The 17,998-nt window shown below is 41.3% G+C and overlaps 1 protein-coding gene across 2 annotated transcripts; it reads left to right on the top strand.

The window, feature by feature from the left end:
* Positions 1–4,678: 4,678 nt before the first annotated feature.
* On the top strand, positions 4,679–17,497 carry tmem50a (transmembrane protein 50A). Of its 2 annotated transcripts, none has more exons than XM_060925274.1 (7): positions 4,679–4,784; positions 5,821–5,926; positions 9,536–9,648; positions 9,770–9,837; positions 15,068–15,160; positions 15,951–16,011; positions 16,142–17,497. In XM_060925274.1, exons 2-7 carry the CDS (start codon positions 5,825–5,827, stop codon positions 16,185–16,187), a joined length of 483 nt encoding a protein of 160 aa, XP_060781257.1. In that variant the 5' UTR covers positions 4,679–4,784; positions 5,821–5,824; the 3' UTR covers positions 16,188–17,497. The 2 variants fall into 2 exon arrangements, with proteins under 2 accessions (XP_060781257.1, XP_060781258.1); XM_060925275.1 differs by lacking the exon at positions 4,679–4,784 and adding an exon at positions 5,152–5,281.
* The last annotated feature ends 501 nt before the right edge of the window (positions 17,498–17,998 follow it).

Raw genomic sequence — 17,998 nt, 5'->3', positions numbered from 1 at the left:
TGGCGACTTGTCCAGGGTGTACCCCGCCTTTCGCCCGTAGTCAGCTGGGATAGGCTCCAGCTTGCCTGCGACCCTGTAGAAGGATAAAGCGGCTTGAGATAATGAGATGAGGTTTTTAATGCAGAAAAATACAGTAGTAATTGTAGATATTATGTTGTTGAAGTGGACAGTAAGGTGACATGAGACCCAACTCGGAGCTTGAGGGTTCGATCCTGAGCTCAGGTTATTGTTTGTGTGAAGATATTCCTTTGGCTAGTTTGACTTCCAGGCAAATAAATAATTTGCCTGTTCTTGTCCATGTGAATATCCTTCCACTCCCTCATTCCAAATGTTCCCTGGATTGGATCGGGATCTACCCCAACCCTGATGAGGATAAGTCAGTTACTGAAGTTGAATGAAGTAATGAACGTGATCTAATTACTGAGTGCCAATAGATAAAGAAATAATGATCCAAATTTTCCTTTCTGAAATTCCACATGACCAATTTCATGATATCTCATTATCTCAAGCCGCTTAACCTGTTCTACAGGGTCGCAGGCAAGCTGGAGCCTATCCCAGCTGACTACGGGCGGAAGGCGGGGTACACCCTGGACAAGTCGCCAGGTCATCACAGGGCTGACACATAGACACAGACAACCATTCAAACTCACATTCACACCTACGGTCAATTTAGAGCCACCAGTTAACCTAACCTGCATGTCTTTGGACTCTGGGGGAAACCGGAGCACCTGGAGGAAACCCACGCGGACATGGGGAGAACATGCAAACTCCACACAGAAAGGCCCTCACCGGCCACGGGGCTCGAACCCGGACCTTCTTGCTGTGAGGCAACAGCGCTAATCACTACACCACCGTGCCGCCCTCATGATAATCTAGTTTAATAAATAATAATATAGCTGCAAGTAGCAACTAAGGAGGTCAAGCACTTTCTGTCTCCACCTCAGAACAACAGAGTAAGACCAGAAACAACTGGGAACATCAGCACTGGTTCCCATAGACATACTAAATTTGAAAGCAAGACATCAAACCATTGTTGAGATATCTCACGGATGAAACCTCGCATCTAAAAAAATCCAAGGAACTTGTTTGTTTTCCCCCAAAACTGTTACTGTGATGCAAATTTCATGATGTTTGGACATCATTTGTAGGAGAATGTTCACCCAAAGACCCAAAATCAGAGAAAAGTGGAATCATGTTGCAGATTTATTCTTATTATTGAAATAATTTGCCCTCTTGATTAGTGCTTGAGTGGCGTACACCAAACCTACTATGAAGGTAGCGGAGACTGTCTGTCTTCTATCACTGTGCCAAATTTCATAAAACGTGTACTCTGTGGGCTGCCACGTGCGAAATACATTATAGTGCCAAAAGTATGTGTACACCCGACTGTCACAGCCATATGAAAGCCTTCCTCAAGCTGTTGCTACAAAATCCGAATTAAAAAAAAATTTGTTTATAACATCATTGTATACTGCAGCTTTACTGGAACTAAGGAGCCCAAACCTGGTTGAACATCAGTGCCCCTGTGTGCAAAGCGAGCTCCATGAAGACATGGTTTGCTCAGGTTGGTGTGGAAGAACTCAAGTGTCCCACACCGAGCTCTGACCTCAACCTCACTGAACACATTTAGTACATCAGTACCTGATCTCATGACTGCTCTGGGGGCTGAATGATCACATTCACATATCTCCACAGCTACGCTCCAAAATCTAGTGGAAAGTTTTCCTAGAAGAGTGAAGATTATTATAATAGCAAAGGAATGGGATGTTCAAAAAGAAAAAAAAGCACATGTCAGGTGTGCACAAACTTTTGGTATTTATTAAGTGAGAACCTTAATAGGTTTTATCATATCAGTAGTTATTTTTAGGTTTGTTTGTTTACACAACAAAAAAGAACATCTCATCTCATTATCTCTAGCCACTTTATCCTTCTACAGGGTCACAGGCAAGCTGGAGCCTATCCCAGCTGACTACGGGCGAAAGGTGGGGTACACCCTGGACAAGTCGCCAGGTCATCACAGGGCTGACACATAGACACAGACAACCATTCACACTCACATTCACACCTACGGTCAATTTAGAGTCACCAGTTAACCTAACCTGCATGTCTTTGGACTGTGGGGGAAACCGGAGCACCCGGAGGAAACCCACACGGACACGGGGAGAACATGAAAACTCCGCACAGAAAGGCCCTCGCCGGCCACGGGGCTCGAACCCAGGACCTTCTTGCTGTGAGGCGACAGCGCTAACCACTACACCACCATGCCGCCCTCTCTCTCATTCTCATCTCATTATCTCTAGCCGCTTTATCCTTCTACAGGGTCGCAGGCAGCTGGAGCCTATCCCAGCTGACTAGGGGCGAAAGGCGGGGTACACCCTGGACAAGTCGCCAGGTCATCACAGGGCTGACACATAGACACAGACAACCATTCACACTCACATTCACACCTACGGTCAATTTAGAGTCACCAGTTAACCTAACCTGCATGTCTTTGGACTGTGGGGGAAACCGGAGCACCCGGAGGAAACCCACGCGGACACGGGGAGAACATGCAAACTCCACACAGAAAGGCCCTCGCCGGCCCCGGGGCTCGAACCCAGGACCTTCTTGCTGTGAGGCGACAGCGCTAACCACTACACCACCGTGCCGCCCCCGCCCTCTCTCTACTTATTTAAAATTAATTATAGTCTTAATTACCAATAATCGTGACTATAAATGAAAGAATACAAGTAATATAATACACAGAGAGTGATAACAATACAATAAAGATAATTAAATACTTAATAATATAAATCAAAACAAGAACTGATCATATGAGGCTATTACAAGGGACTAGGATGGCTTAATGGCTTTTCAGGGCACTTTTAAACATAAAAAAAAAGGAGGTTGTTCGTATATTTGTCTGAAGACTGTTCCATATTATGACACATTTGTATTTTACGGAAGACTGTGCTAATGATGTGCGAAAGAGAGTTGATTGGAGCTGATTCCTTTGTCGGGTATAATAATTATGTACAAGTGAATTAGGGTTTAAGAAATTGTCAAATATATTAGGGAGATTGTTTGCCAAGAAATTAAATGTGAAGATATTAATTTGTAATTTACTGATATCATGGATATTTAGAATTTTTAATTTTTGAAACAAGGGAGCCGAGTGTGATCGAAAGTCAGAAGCAGTTGCTATTCTTACGAATTTCTTTTGGAGGGTTATAAGAGGGTGTAGAGTTGTACGGTAGGCGCATCCCCAAACAATGTTACAGTAAGTCAAGTATGGATAAATGAGGCTGTTGTATATAGTTATGAGAGTCTTTTGAGGGATAACGTATTTGATTTTCCCAATAACACCAATTGTTTTAGCAACTCTTTTACTTATGACAGAGACACGGGCTTTCCAATTTAATTTGTCATCTATTACTACCCCCCAAAATTTAGTCAGTCTCTCTTGCGTAATAGAAACATTCTTTAAAAATATTTTGGCCTTATTGATATCATAACTTAGGGGCGGTACGGTGGTGTAGTGGTTAGCGCTGTCGCCTCACAGCAAGAAGGTCCAGGTTCGAGCCCCGTGGCTGGCGAGGGCCTTTCTGTGCGGAGTTTGCATGTTCTCCCCGTGTCCACATGTATACTGGTTTGTGAATTGACCGTAGGTGTGAATGTGAGTGTGAATGGTTGTCTGTGTCTATGTGTCAGCCCTGTGATGACTTGGCGACTTGTCCAGGGTGTACCCCGCCTTTCGCCCGTAGTCAGCTGGGATAGGCTCCAGCTTGCCTGCGACCCTGTAGAAGGATAAAGCGGCTAGAGATAATGAGATGAGATGAGTATTTATTGATCATTTATTTGCTTCAAACCATGTATCAGAGAATCAAAGTTTTTGTGAGAAAGGAATATGTTGGTGTCATCGGCAAACAGTATAAAATACAGTATTGAGGAGGCTTCTGCTAGATCATTGATGTAGATCAAGAATAGTAGAGGACCCAAATTTGACCCCTGTGGTACTCCACATTTAATTTCTTTGTAGAAATCACATATTGTCTCATCTCATCTTATTATCTCTAGCCGCTTTATCCTGTTCTACAGGGTCGCAGGTGAACTGGAGCCTATCCCAGCTGACTACGGGCGAAAGGCGGGGTACACCCTGGACAAGTCGCCAGGTCATCACAGGGCTGACACATAGACACAGACAACCATTCACACTCACATTCACACCTACGGTCAATTTAGAGTCACCAGTTAACCTAACCTGCATGTCTTTGGACTGTGGGGAAAACTGGAGCACCCGGAGGAAACCCACACGGACACGGGGAGAACATGCAAACTCCGCACAGAAAGGCCCTCGCCTGCCATGGGGCTCGAACCCAGACCTTCTTGCTGTGAGGCGACAGCGCTAACCACTACACCATCGTGCCGTCCCATCACATATTGTTTTCTGTTATTTAGGTAATTTCGAAACCAATTTAATGCAATGCCAGTAACACCATAAGCAGCTAATTTCCAGAGAAGTATGGTATGGTTTACTGTATCAAAAGCTTTTAATAAATCTAAAAATATTCCTATTGTATATTCGTTTTTCGTTAGTTATAGGTTCACTAACAAGAACTGTCACCAAATAAAATGCTATAATATCATAAATTCTTCTCATGCTTTATGATGTGTAGTGAACAAATCAGTTTACACTGTACAGCAACACCAAACCGGTGCCTGTCTGCGCATGCGCACGATTGAGCCCCTGAGGAACGCGAAGGAATTGTTCGGTTGTGGATTCCAAGCGAGAACAATATCGAAAGGTGAGGACTTTTACGCGTTTAAATCGTAAAAACATCGCTATTTTTATCCGAATGTATACCAGCACGGTTTAAAATCTGAGAATCACTGAGAAGTCTGCCGAGTGGAAAGGATGATGGAGCGATTCTTACTCAAACAATAAACACAGCGCAAGCTAACTAGTCTAGGTGGCCGTATTTCGAATTGACCCGTAGTGCCCTACGTAGGGTGGTAGAACGCTTTATTTCCACCAACATTGTAGTGCGATTAAGAAGGCAGGATGAAGCGGTTTGAGGTTCGGCCCGAAACTGTTCGCTAAGTGCTCATTTTTCGCTAGCTATGCTGAGAGAGATGACACGAAATTTCGCACAATTGTAACTTGACAGCGTTAATACTGCATATATTTGATATTATTCACTATTTTTAAATTTGGCTTTGTTGTTAAATTTGTCTGTTCAAGCTCGAAAACTAGCTGTAGCATTAGCATAGGAGCTTTTCCTGGTTAGCTGGATGTACAAAGGTATTTAGTTCAACTGCGCAATGACAGTTAACTCTTTTTTTTTTTTTAACTCCATCTGGATTTAAATGTGAATGAAAAAAGGATTATAATTAGACTATAGCTAGTTAACATAAAACTATTCTTAAACATGTTTTTGGTGTGGTTGTCAGGACTGTGTAAAGTGTATTTATTGCCTACATCCCAAATTACTCCTTTTTAGATCTGGAGTGCACTACGTATTAGTTCATCTTGAGGTCTTGTAGTGCACTAATATAGGGAGTGAGGAATGATTCGGGATTCAGCCCGTGCTGAATTGTGCAACCTAATTTATTAGTGTTTCTCTTCCGGTAGTGTTTATATACATATCTTATTTGCGTTGTAAGTGTTTAAATAGTTGGCATAAACATATGATAATGAAAATGAATACAGTAAATTGTTGTTAAAGGTTATAATGCTTTGTTCAGGAAGGTATGGGATGTAAAATTAGATAACAAAAACGTCCAGGCTGTTGATAAGTATAAATGCAGAAATGAATGTCCTTATTTTGTGTGTGTGTTCAGAAAGATGTCAGGATTCCTGGATGGTATCAGATGTGGGGACTGTGAATGCAACATTGACTGGGCAGAAAAAAGAAACACCATTGCCTCAGTAGCAGCTGGAGTACTGGTTTGTGAATCGTATTTCATATATCTCCTATGTCCTAATGCCAGGATCAAACTGTACGGTATTCTGTCTTTTACGATGGTCGCCATGTCAGAGTAGGCAATCAGAGTGCCATAAATTCTCGCCTTGTCTTGGTCGGGAGACAAGTTTGACCCTGACCAACCATCATTCATGCTCCTGCATCTCGTCAGGGAGAAGGGTTAAGAAATTGGCCATCATGGCTGCAGAAAGAACGTCAATGAACTGAATTTGTGTCGTCTGTAGTCCTGTAATAAGTTCAAATGTCAGACCATGCAATCGTAAATATACACAACTTACTTTTCTCTCAATGCATGATTAGGCATACATGCTGTACAACGTGGATGAGCACATTCATTTTTACTATAAAGTGCATATCCTGGACCAATTTCGGGATTTTTTTTTTTTTATATGAAAGTATGTCCCTTTATACACTCTTCCAGAAGGGTAATTTTGCACAAGGCCATCTGTCTACAGCAGAAAAAAATAAAATAAAATGCGTATGGAAAAATCGCAAGGGAGTCTGGAGCCAGATTCGTGACGTTACCTGCGGAAGCGCCAGCAGGCTGCGGAAGCTTGCACGGTTTCAGTGCACAGCCTGTGTAGACCAAACGCTCCCATTTCTCTCTCATTGTCCGGTCTTTTGGAAAATGATGAGTACTAATCCCATCATGATTGGTGTTGCTACACCCTCTTACGATACATTTGTTAACCATTTTAATAATCACATGATAACATTGAAGAAATTTGCAGAAAACCACCAGGTCATATTCTCATAAACAAACCAGCGCTGACGTAGGATTCAGAAGGAGGCGTCCCGCACGCGACGTCACGAAAATCAGTGTTTCCCGGGAAATCCAAATGCCAAGTTTTTTCAGAGTCGGACAAATTCGCCTCAAATGGCTTGATTTCAACTGAATTTTTCTGGTATTGCGCAAGGTAAAAAAATTGCAGAGAATGCAAAATGTGACAGATATTTGAGTAAAGTTTAATATAAAATAGGACAATTATGGCCCTTTTCCACTACCCTTTTTCAGCTCGCTTCAGCTCACTTCAGCCCGACACGGCTCGCGTTTCGACTACCAAAAACCAGCACGACTCAGCTCGTTTCAGCCCTGCTTAGCCCCTAAAACTCGCACCGTTTTGGAGTGGGGCTGAAGCGAGCCAAACCGTGCCGACTGAGGTTGGGGGCGTGAGCAGACACTCCCCTGTGCACTGATTGGTGAGGAGGAGTGTCCTCACATGCCCACACACGCCCCGCGAGCGCGCTGGGATCTGTAAACACCGCAAACCCGGAAGAAGGAGAATAATTACGAATTACGAGAATTTCTGAAGCCTTATGCGCCTCGCCTCATCTATACACTCTTGCCAGTATCTGTCCGCGTTGTCGGTGACAACAAGCCACAGCACCGAGACCAGCAACACTAACGACTCCATGTCCTCCATGTTTATTGTTTACTATTCGGGTCGTGAGACTACCGCTTAAAAGATCACTGAATCAGTGACATACAGAGCATCGTGCACGAGTTCGCGGAGCGCAAGGCTCGCCGTATGCCCTTCAAATAATGCGCGCAGTAGGCTATTGATGTTTTATTATGAGCCATGTACAGTATGTCGCCGAATGTTTTTTTGTTTGAGTTACATGTTCGTTTGAAGGACTTAATGTACAAAATAACATAGTTGCACCCCGGAGTGTTGAAATTGGTAAACACAGTGCATTCAGTGAGGTTTGCACCGCCCTCCTTTTATTTCTGACTCTTCCTGTCAGCGTTGCAACCTCTGAGCGCTCATTCGTATGCCCTTCAAATAATGTGCGCAGTATAGGCTATTGATGTTTTATTATGAGCCATGTACAGTATCCTAATGTTTTTTGTTTCTGAGTTACATGTTCGTTTGAAGGACTTGATGTACTAAATAATAGTTGCACCCGGTAGTGTTGAAATTGGTAAACACCGCAGTTGCGGACATTTTGTAGCCTAAAATGATGTTATGATAAGCTTTAATAAAGGGCCCGGTCATTTGCCCCGCCCCCGGCCCGGCTCTGACTTGTTCCGCCACTGTCACTGATGTCACTGTTTGCGCTGCTTAACGGCATCACATGACGTCCACCCACTTTCACTAACTCCACCCAATGTGTCCACCCACTTCCAGCCAGCACGGTTCAGCGCGGTTGTAGTCGAAATGCAACTCCAACAGCCCCGCTCAGCTCGACTCGGCACGGCACGGCTCAGCCGCGTTTGTAGTGGAAAAGCGGCATTACATTGATCTTGCTCCTGAATTTACCCGTGATATGCACTTTAATCAGGGCTTGACAAGAGTCTGGTGTAGTGCGTATTGTTGACACCTCACAACTCCAGGGTTCTCGGTTCGATCCTGAGCTTGTGTGGAGTTTCACATTATTTATTTATTTATTTACATCCATGATTTGGTTAATGTTTACCCCTAAATTACCTTGAATTGCATTATCCCAACAACAATTCACTTTTTTTTTTAACAAAATTTCCAGTTCAGGATCAATAAAGTACATCTATCCAGCTGTCTAACCATATGCTTATCAGTGCTAGACAGTTTCCAGATTAGTGTGACTAGTGGTCCGTTTCATTCCCAGCCAGTTTGACGGACCGGGACGGCTCCGTGGTTATGGTTTGCGACTCAGAAAATCTCCAGAAATAGGATTTAATTCCTGCAGAATTGCCACAACACCAATATATGACAGTGTGTTGCTGCTTGCTGGTGACAATAATTTAATGTTAGTATGTATGCTACTGTTGTGTGATCATGGAAAAGAACTTTTGCTGTCTCTTAAGTCCATTATCACGTTTTTTTGTAAAGTTGCGTCACTGATTTCATAAGCCAAACTGAACTCCTATTCTTGTCAGATTTACAAAAAGTTTTGATGCCGATTTTATTTATTTATTTTTTAATGCATAAATCCATATGTTGATAAATATCCCTTACTCCTACATTAGTATTTAGATTTGCATATAATGACACCCATCAAACACCATAAAAAGCAGTGCTCACAGCAAGCTGAAAATGACAAAATGATTTCACAGTGAACGTGTGCACAAGAGAAGGAATATCCATGTGAAAAAGAGGGAAAAATCAGTTAGTGTTCATACTGTGTCCGAATTCATTCCACGTTATTTTAGAGGAATAATAGGCTTGATTTGGTGTAAAGTGTGTTATATATTAATATATTATTTGTATTAGATGTGTATTTTTACACTAAGATTGATGTTAAAAGCAGGACATGATCATTATGTGTTACATTAAAGGCAGCACATGATTGGGGTCACATGAGAGTCTTTTCTGGATGTTTTCTGCATTTGGCATTTGGATGAATCCTGAATGGCTGTCAGGTTGAACATGTACACAGAGTGGAGAAACCATTATTTCACTGGCTCTGTAGCAGGGCTGGGCACTATGGTTATATAATATCAATAATGTGAGCAATTATATCATATCATGATACACTTTTATGAGTTCTTTTATTGTAGATATTAAGGCATCATCAAACTGCTTTGTTTACCCGTGTAATAATCTTGTTGGTTGACCTGACTCCATTAATCACCTCTATCGGGTTTTGCACAGTTCTTCACAGGATGGTGGATCATAATCGACGCAGCAATAATGTACCCCAAAGAGGAGGAGTTTCACCACGCGTACCATACCTGTGGAGTCATCGCCACTATAGCGTTCCTCATGTAAGTCAAATTCTATACATGCGTTCGTCTGGGTCGTTACAGTCACTGTGGGTTTATGATGTAGAATGTTCGCATAGATCAGTGTGATCTGTGTTTATTTCTGTTTTTGTGTCCCATGCAGGATCAACGCAGTGTCAAACGGCCAGGTGAGAGGTGACAGCTACAGCGAAGGCTGCATGGGACAGACAGGTGCGTAAATCTGAAATACCACGAAGACACATTTATAATTTCTAAACGAACATGTACCCAGCGCTGAACAGAAGCGGTGAGTATAAATAGCCTGACCATGAGCAAACAGACCCGTCTGGCTTGATTTACAGAGGGAGTGTGTTTGCCCTGAGAAGAGTGTCGGCTGAGATTGTATGAGTTTGGGGCCTGTATTGCTTACAACGCTTACCCTTTGGTAGTGTGGGTTTTATATATATATATATATATATATATATAAAATTAAAAAGCAGCCTAATCGAGCATATTTTAAAGCACGCAGCCATTTCTGTGATAGTGTCTGTACCAGTATCATATAACATGCAGTTAGTTGCATTCACAAGTTTTATACACAATCATTATGGATATACAGTGGTGGGCAAAAGTTTACATACCCCAACAGAATGTTTCGTTTCTTGGCCATTTCTAAGAGAAATTGAATGATAATACACAAAAACCTTTATTTCACTTGTGGTTAATGGTTGGCTGAAGCTATTTATTGCATTCATTACTGCGTTTACTCTTTGAAAACCATGAAAACAACAAAAACTACCTAAATGACCCTGATCAAAAGTTTACATACCCCTGTGAATTGGCCTGAAAACCTGTACACAATTTGACGTAAACAGGACTGAATGGCAATTAAAGGCAACTACCTTCACCTGTGATCTGTTTTCTTCTAATTAGTGGGTGAAAATAAAAGTCAGTAAATTGCTGGACTTTTGAGAGAACCTTTTATCCCTCATCCAGTGCTGCGCGTCATCTTTGAGATTGAGCCATGGGAAAATCAAAGGAATTGTCAAAGGACCTGCGTGAAAAGGTAGTTGAACTTTATAAATCAGGGAAGGGATATAAGAAAATATCAAAGCAATTAAAAATGTCAGTCAGCACTGTTCAAACAATAATCAAGAAGTGGAAAGTCAGGGGCTCTGTAGACACCAAAGCCCGTTCAGGTAGACCAAGAAAAATTTCACCCACCACTGCTGGAAGAATTGTGCGTGATGTAAAGAAGAAGCCCCAAATAACATCTGGTGAACTTCGAGATTCTCTGAAACAAGGTGATGTGGATGTTTCAAAGAGTACAATTAGGAGACTCTTGAGAAGAAATGGGCTGCATGGGAGAGTTGCCAGAAGAAAGCCCCTTCTACGCAAATGCCACAAAGAAGCCCGTCTAAGATATGCCAGACTGCACAGAGACACACCCCAAACCTTCTGGCAAAAAGTTGTGTGGAGTGATGAGACCAAAATTGAACTTTTTGGGCACAACACTAAACGCTACATCTGGCGAGGAATCAACAAGGCCTATGATGAAAAGTACACCATTCCCACAGTGAAACATGGTGGTGGATCTCTGATGTTTTGGGGATGTGTGAACTACAAAGGCACTGGAAATTTGGTAAGAGTTGATGGCAGGATGAATGCAGTCACTTATCAAAAGATACTGGAGGAAAATCTACACGCCTCAGCCCGGAAGCTGCGCATAGGACAAACTTGGACATTCCAGCATGACAATGATCCAAAACACAAGGCCAAATCAACTTGTCAGTGGCTACAACAGCATAAAGTGAAGGTCTTAGAGTGGCCATCTCAGTCTCCTGACCTCAACATTATTGAGCCACTCTGGGGAGACCTCCAACGTGCAGTCCATGCAAGACAGCCCCAGACTTTACAGGAACTGGAGGCTTTTTGCCAAGAAGAATGGGCAGCTTTACCATCTGAAAAGATAAAGAGACTCATTGACAACTATCACAAGAGACTTCAAGCTGTTATTGATGTTAAAGGGGGAAATACACAGTATTAAGAATTGGGGTATGTAAACTTTTGATCAGGGTCATTTGTGTAGTTTTTTTGTTGTCATAATGGTTTAAAAAGAGTTAACATTTTCTTGACATTTTCTTGACAATAAATGGCTTCAGCCAACCATTAACCACAAGTGAAATAAAGGTTTTTGTGTATTATTATTCAATTTCTCTTAGAAATAGCCAAGAAACAAAACATTCTGTTGGGCTATGTAAACTTTTGCCCACCACTGTAAATATCATGGTAATATTGGGCTTTTGCTGATTTCTTTGAACTGTTCTTTTCCTGTGGCAGAATGATTGGATGACATTTAATCGAAAAAAATTACAGCACGAGTAATATTTAGTTAGGTGTCCCGTCGCAGGTTTCTGCTTTTAGTCACCATCAATAAGCTTCTGGCAGAATTGTGGTTGGAGGTTTGACCACTCGGGCGGCACGGTGGTGTAGTGGTTAGCGCTGTCACCTCACAGCAAGAAGGTCCGGGTTCGAGCCCCGTGGCCGGCGAGGGCCTTTCTGTGCGGAGTTTGCATGTTCTCCCCGTGTCCGCGTGGGTTTCCTCCGGGTGCTCCGGTTTCCCCCACAGTCCAAAGACATGCAGGTTAGGTTAACTGGTGACTCTAAATTGACCGTAGGTGTGAGTGTGAATGCTGAATACCGCGTCTCGCCCGTAGTCAGCTGGGATAGGCTCCAGCTTGCCTGCGACCCTGTAGAACAGGATAAAGTGGCTAGAGATAATGAGATGAGATGAGATGAGATTTGACCACTCTACTTGGCAGAATTAGTAGAGTTCAGTTAAATTTGTTGGTTTCCTGGCCTGGACCCGACTTTGACCTGACAGTCCACGTTATTTTCCAATAGGGTTGAGTTCGGGACTTTGGGAATGTTTATCCATTCCACACCCAGCTTTGATGTGTTTGGAGTCATTGTCCTGTTGGAACACCCAATTGTGTCCAAGTTTCAATCATCTAGCTGATGGTTTGAGGTTATGCTGAAGAATTCTGAGGTAGTCCTCCTTCATCATTATTCCATCCACTTTGTTTAACAGTTAATTCAGTGTTTTGGGGGTTGAATGCCTCAGCTTTACTCCTCCAAACATACCTCTGGTCATTGTGGCCAAACAACCCAGTCTTTGTCTTATCTGACCATAAAACTTTCCTCCACAAGGCTTTTTCTTGGTCCATGTGGACAGCTACAAACACAAACTTTAGTCGCGCTTGAAGGTGTCGATTTTACGAAAGAGTAGGAGATTCTTTCTTGAATGGCAGCCTCTCAGTCCATGGTGATGTAAAACTCACTTGACTGGAGACAGAGACACTGGTGTTCCAGAAGCTTGCAGTTCATGGCACCTTGGTGGCTCCCGGGTTGTTCCTAACCATCCGAACCAATTTCTTCTCAGCTGAGGGGGACAGTTTGGGTTTTCTAACAAACCTTGGCAAAGTTGCTGGTCCCGTTTTTTTTTGTTGGCACAGAGAAGCGATCAGCTGTAGTCAATCATCAACACGAACAGGAAGCTGCGAGGTCTTCATGTTCATGATAAGTGGATGTAAACTTCACAAACTCGGACCACCTGTACTGCTGTCTCGTATCTTTAGTGCACCATACAGTCAGCTCAGATCAATATTTATCATCATTCTATCCATGTTCACATCTGACATTAGACATTTAACACAACAAGGGGTTCAATGTTTCTGAAATATTTTCTATGATATTAAATTAATAATAAAGTGTAGTGATGGTCATTATTGAACTCACTGAAATGGCACTTTAAGTCCTTTATCATCATCATCATTATGGTCAAAAATGTATACAGGGATGAGAATTTTCCGCCGATCGGCGGATTTCCGACTTTTTCAGACCAAAATGATCGTTTTTGAGCGTGCGCGCGCAACATTAAGGTCTGCATCACGCATCTTAGAATGTGCGCGCGCGAGGGAGACTGTGTGCAGTGTTGCCAGATACTGCTAACGTTTTCCATCCCAAAATATGTTCCAGACCCGCCAAAATGCACTTAAAACTGCCCAATGTGGCAACACTGCCTGTGTGCTTGTTCATGTAGCGCATGCCAGACAAAGAGCATCCTGATTGGGTTACTCAGCAAAATAAGCCAATCAGCTTTCAGTGTGGGCGGGCTTTTATTTCTTTTCTCGAGGACCGGAGTTTTCAGCTGAGTCAGTGCAGCCTACAGGATCGGCATGGCAGAGAGAGCGCGCATGCGCCCCAAAAAACCAAAGTACAAAACCCACTTCAACTCAGATTACACAAAAAAATCTCCCTATCTAATAATAATAATCTCCCTGTCTAATAATCTCTCTGTCTAATAATAATCTCCCTATCTAATAATAATAATATCCCTGTCTAATAATAATCTCCCTGTCTAATAATAAAGAAAATAAATAAATAAATAGCCAAAAATCATTAGCCCCTGGGCCCCGCCCCCCTGGGCCATGGGCCCCGCCCTGTTTTTTTCAGACTTTTTAAATATTTTTCATTCTCATCCCTGTGTATATTGGGGTGTAGTTTAAAATTTTCATCATGTAAAGTGCTGCGCAGAAGTTTTAAGTCTAGCTGTAAAACCCAGCAGCCTTCATTATGTTGGGGTTTTTTTTTTTTGGTCTGAAAAGTTAAAAATCAGCCAGCCCTGTGATGACCTGGCGACTTGTCCAGGGTGTACCCCGCCTTTCGCCCGTAGTCAGCTGGGATAGGCTCCAGCTTGCCTGCAACCCTGTAGAACAGGATAAAGCAGCTAGAGATAATGAGATGAGATGAGACAAAAAATTGTTTTGTCTCTCGTCAAATACAATCATTCAACTCCACATTTCCATCGTTCTTTCAATCTCTTGTCAAAAATGCAGGGGGAAGACAGTTTCTTGAAATGATTATATTATAATAACTAAAAGTGAATTGTGTGTTTTGCATGTTTTGTGATCCACACAAGCTGTGTGTGAGTGAGTTAAACCTTCCCCATCGTTTTGATGGCATTTTTATCCATTTATAGTTACATTAAAGCAAATTAAAAATAATAATAACGTGCAAAATCTTCAGTCCTGATTGTTACATCGTGCTGACACTGGACACTCCTTCCAAAAATTTGTGAAATTAAAAAAATGTTTTACAAAAAGATTCACCATACTACGGTAACTCTGAGACACTTGTTAAACAACAGCATGTGTTTTGAAAACTGGTTTATTATTAGTCTTGGATTATGTGGAGTGTCTGTGAATGAACGGTTACTATGGAAACCAGTGTGTTAATATAGTGTGTGAGATGAAGTCTGCTGCATTTGGAAAGAGCTTTTTTTTTTTAAAGGTGCAAACAGTTCATGTGCTATAACAGTGTAATACCAGGATAATACTGTTGTGTGTCATGTCAATATTGATTGTGTTGCTTGTATCGTGTGTGTTTTTTTTAAATACAGGTGCGAGAGTGTGGCTCTTCATCGGCTTCATGCTGGCTTTTGGCTCCCTCATTGCTTCCATGTGGATTCTTTTTGGAGGTTTTGTTGTGCCTGGTAAGATTTAGTTTTGTGAGGTGTGTGTGTGTGGGGTGTGGTGTGTTTTTTTTTTTTTTTTTTTTTTTTTTTTTTTATTCACATGTCATGATGGTACTCCCAGACAAAACCAATAACTACAACAGTCATGTGTTATTCATGGATCAGTGACGTAATTGGACCTGAACATATTTCTGACATGAAATCATCTTTTAAAATTGGCTGGTTTTTTTTTTTTTTAATTTTTCTTTCCCAGTAACGCTCCTTATCCGCTAGCCTTGTCCTCCATCTCAGGACCTCGATCAGACTCGACTTGAATAGCAACCTCGGGGCTATGGACTTAACTTGGATGTGACTATGGATGTGCCTTGTCCTCAATTTGGATTCAAGGCCTGACTTGAGACTGGGTTAAACCCAGCGGGAGGATAGCTAGGGCTCCTGATAAAAGCATTTAAAGCTCCATAAACGAGTAGAAAGGCAAGAACTACGTCAAATCACGTGATAAACAATCCTCAGTGAGGCTCAGTGGTGTCGTGTGCAAGTTGTACAAATTGCAAGTGATAAATGTTGTTATATATTGTGAGCAGAAAGTCGTGCCGCATTAAAAACTCTAAATACTGACTGTTAAATATTTTTCTTCATTAAAAAAAATTGTATTGTAATAAATTGTCATGAAGATATATGATTGGCTTTTGTCAAGCAGACAGTACAATAATATCTGACGATGTTTGACTTTATGATCAGTCTTTAATCCAAGATTAGTGTTATTACTTTAATTATTTGAGACTTTTCCCGTTTTTTTGGTGAACAGCGAAGCCAGCAGTGTATCCCGGGATTGCGGTTTTCTTCCAGAACGCCTTCATCTTCTTCGGGTATGATGTGGGAATAAACACACGATAAACACAAATGCAACACCATGACTACGTTTAGTACATTATTTCCTACTATATTAATAACTTTATGCTTCTTTTAAGGTGGGTATATGGTTTTTATTTGTTACAGGGGTCTGGTGTTCAAGTTTGGACGCACAGAGGACCTGTGGCAGTGAAAAGCCTCTCTTCATGACCATCCTACACCCTGAGTCTGTCTGCTATTTCTCTTTTCTCAATCATTTTTTCCCCCCTTTCACATTCACAAGCACACTGAGATAAACAGTGAGGAGTTGCTGTTGTACAACCCAAGCGTGACGCATCTCGCCTCAGAATTCAAAAGTACTTCAGCTGGATTTTTTTTTTTTAAATGGATTAATGGGAGTGAAAAGAAAAAAAAAGAGAGAGGCAACACTGACATCGCGAACATGTTCAGTCATTGATACGCTGCACTGTTACTCTCGTTGCACTGTCCTTTTACCTCACGTTTAGCTTTAGTTGTTCTGTCAGATTTGCTTTAGTTCTTGCTCACGCTTGGCGCGTGTGGTGGCCTGGGAAAACATTTAGCATGATATACTGCACATGTCTGAAAACCACACACTTTCCTGGATATGCGGCGTACATGCAGTAGAAGTAAAGTCATGATTAAAGATTTCCAATGAAAAATGCCCTGTCTACTGCTACATTTATAAGCTATTGATGAGGGGGAAAAAAAGAGAGAAATTAGTTCTTAGTTTGATAATCAGCATTGATCAAGCGCATCAGTCTCTGTTTCTTTACCTGAGGTCAAAGTTTCCATCCATCCATAGCCACATCTCCAGGTTTTCCCAAACCGCCACAGTCTGTGGGAGTCTCTTTCACTGGGATATTTAAGTAGTAGTTTATGTATGTCCCAGTGGCACTGTTGTGTTTCCTGACTTGTTTTTGGAAAACAAGTGTAATGACGTCCATTTTTTGCTACTTGTATCCGTTAACGGGAATTGAATCCAAATCTTCACTTTAACAGCTTCTTAACTAGAAACGAACTGTAAAAAGTGAATTTGATGCAAAGCAACATTTTCAGTTGAGCTATATGGGGTCCCATATATTATATAATATATAATTTTTTTTTTGTTGTTCCAAAGTCACAAACATCTCATAAAACTTTGCCCTTTTCTTATTGTAAAAACGCACATATATGCTCTCGTAACGGATAAACAGCTTTGTGAATCCCTTTTTTGCTATTCTGCATCATGTATTCATTTTGTACGCATTTAGCTTTACATTTACACTGTTTATGTAACACAGCTGCTGTACAGCAAAGACGCCATAAAACATAAAAGCAAGGACAAAAAAAAATGCAGCCTGTCCAGCGCCAACCAATCTGAAACATTTATTAAATTAATACTAGAGGAATGAAAACTCATTTCATCTAACAGGGTTTTTTTTTGTTTAGGGTTTTTTTTTCAGCTGTATTTGTCAAAACAAATAAAATGACAGAAAATCTTCATCACATTTTCAGGTTGATGTTTTTCAAAAATAGATTCATGAGCTAATCCAATATTTCATGTTATCCTGATTTTTTTTTTTTCTTCCTGTGTGTACAAACTAAAATACTAATTCTATACAGGCTTGATTGATTGACTGAGTTAGGGGTTAAATTAGGAATTTGTAAATCAAATAGTGCGTAAAATGTTCAGCCAATGAACAGGGGATCTGGTAAAATGTTCCTAAATGAGATTCCAGTAAATGTGTTGGTTGTTGAAATTAATTTTATTCTAAAATATCTTTGAAACACCATACTTTTGCCTGTAATGTGTGTTGTATATAAAATGCAGATATATGATTTTAATAATAATAGCTAAAACTAAATAATCCTCAAGAATTAAATTTTTTTTATTTTTTTTAATTCCAGGCATAAAAGGTCGACTTAAATGTATGACAGCATGAAAACCTTCCCAAATTCTCACTCATTTTTTCCAAATGGTACCAATATCAACATATAAACTAC

Source organism: Neoarius graeffei, chromosome 7 (assembly GCF_027579695.1).
Source record: "Neoarius graeffei isolate fNeoGra1 chromosome 7, fNeoGra1.pri, whole genome shotgun sequence".
In the NCBI taxonomy this organism is placed as follows: Eukaryota; Metazoa; Chordata; class Actinopteri; order Siluriformes; family Ariidae; genus Neoarius; species Neoarius graeffei.
The sequence above is the reverse complement of the archived record's forward strand: the minus strand, read 5'-3'. Positions and strand labels throughout refer to the sequence as shown.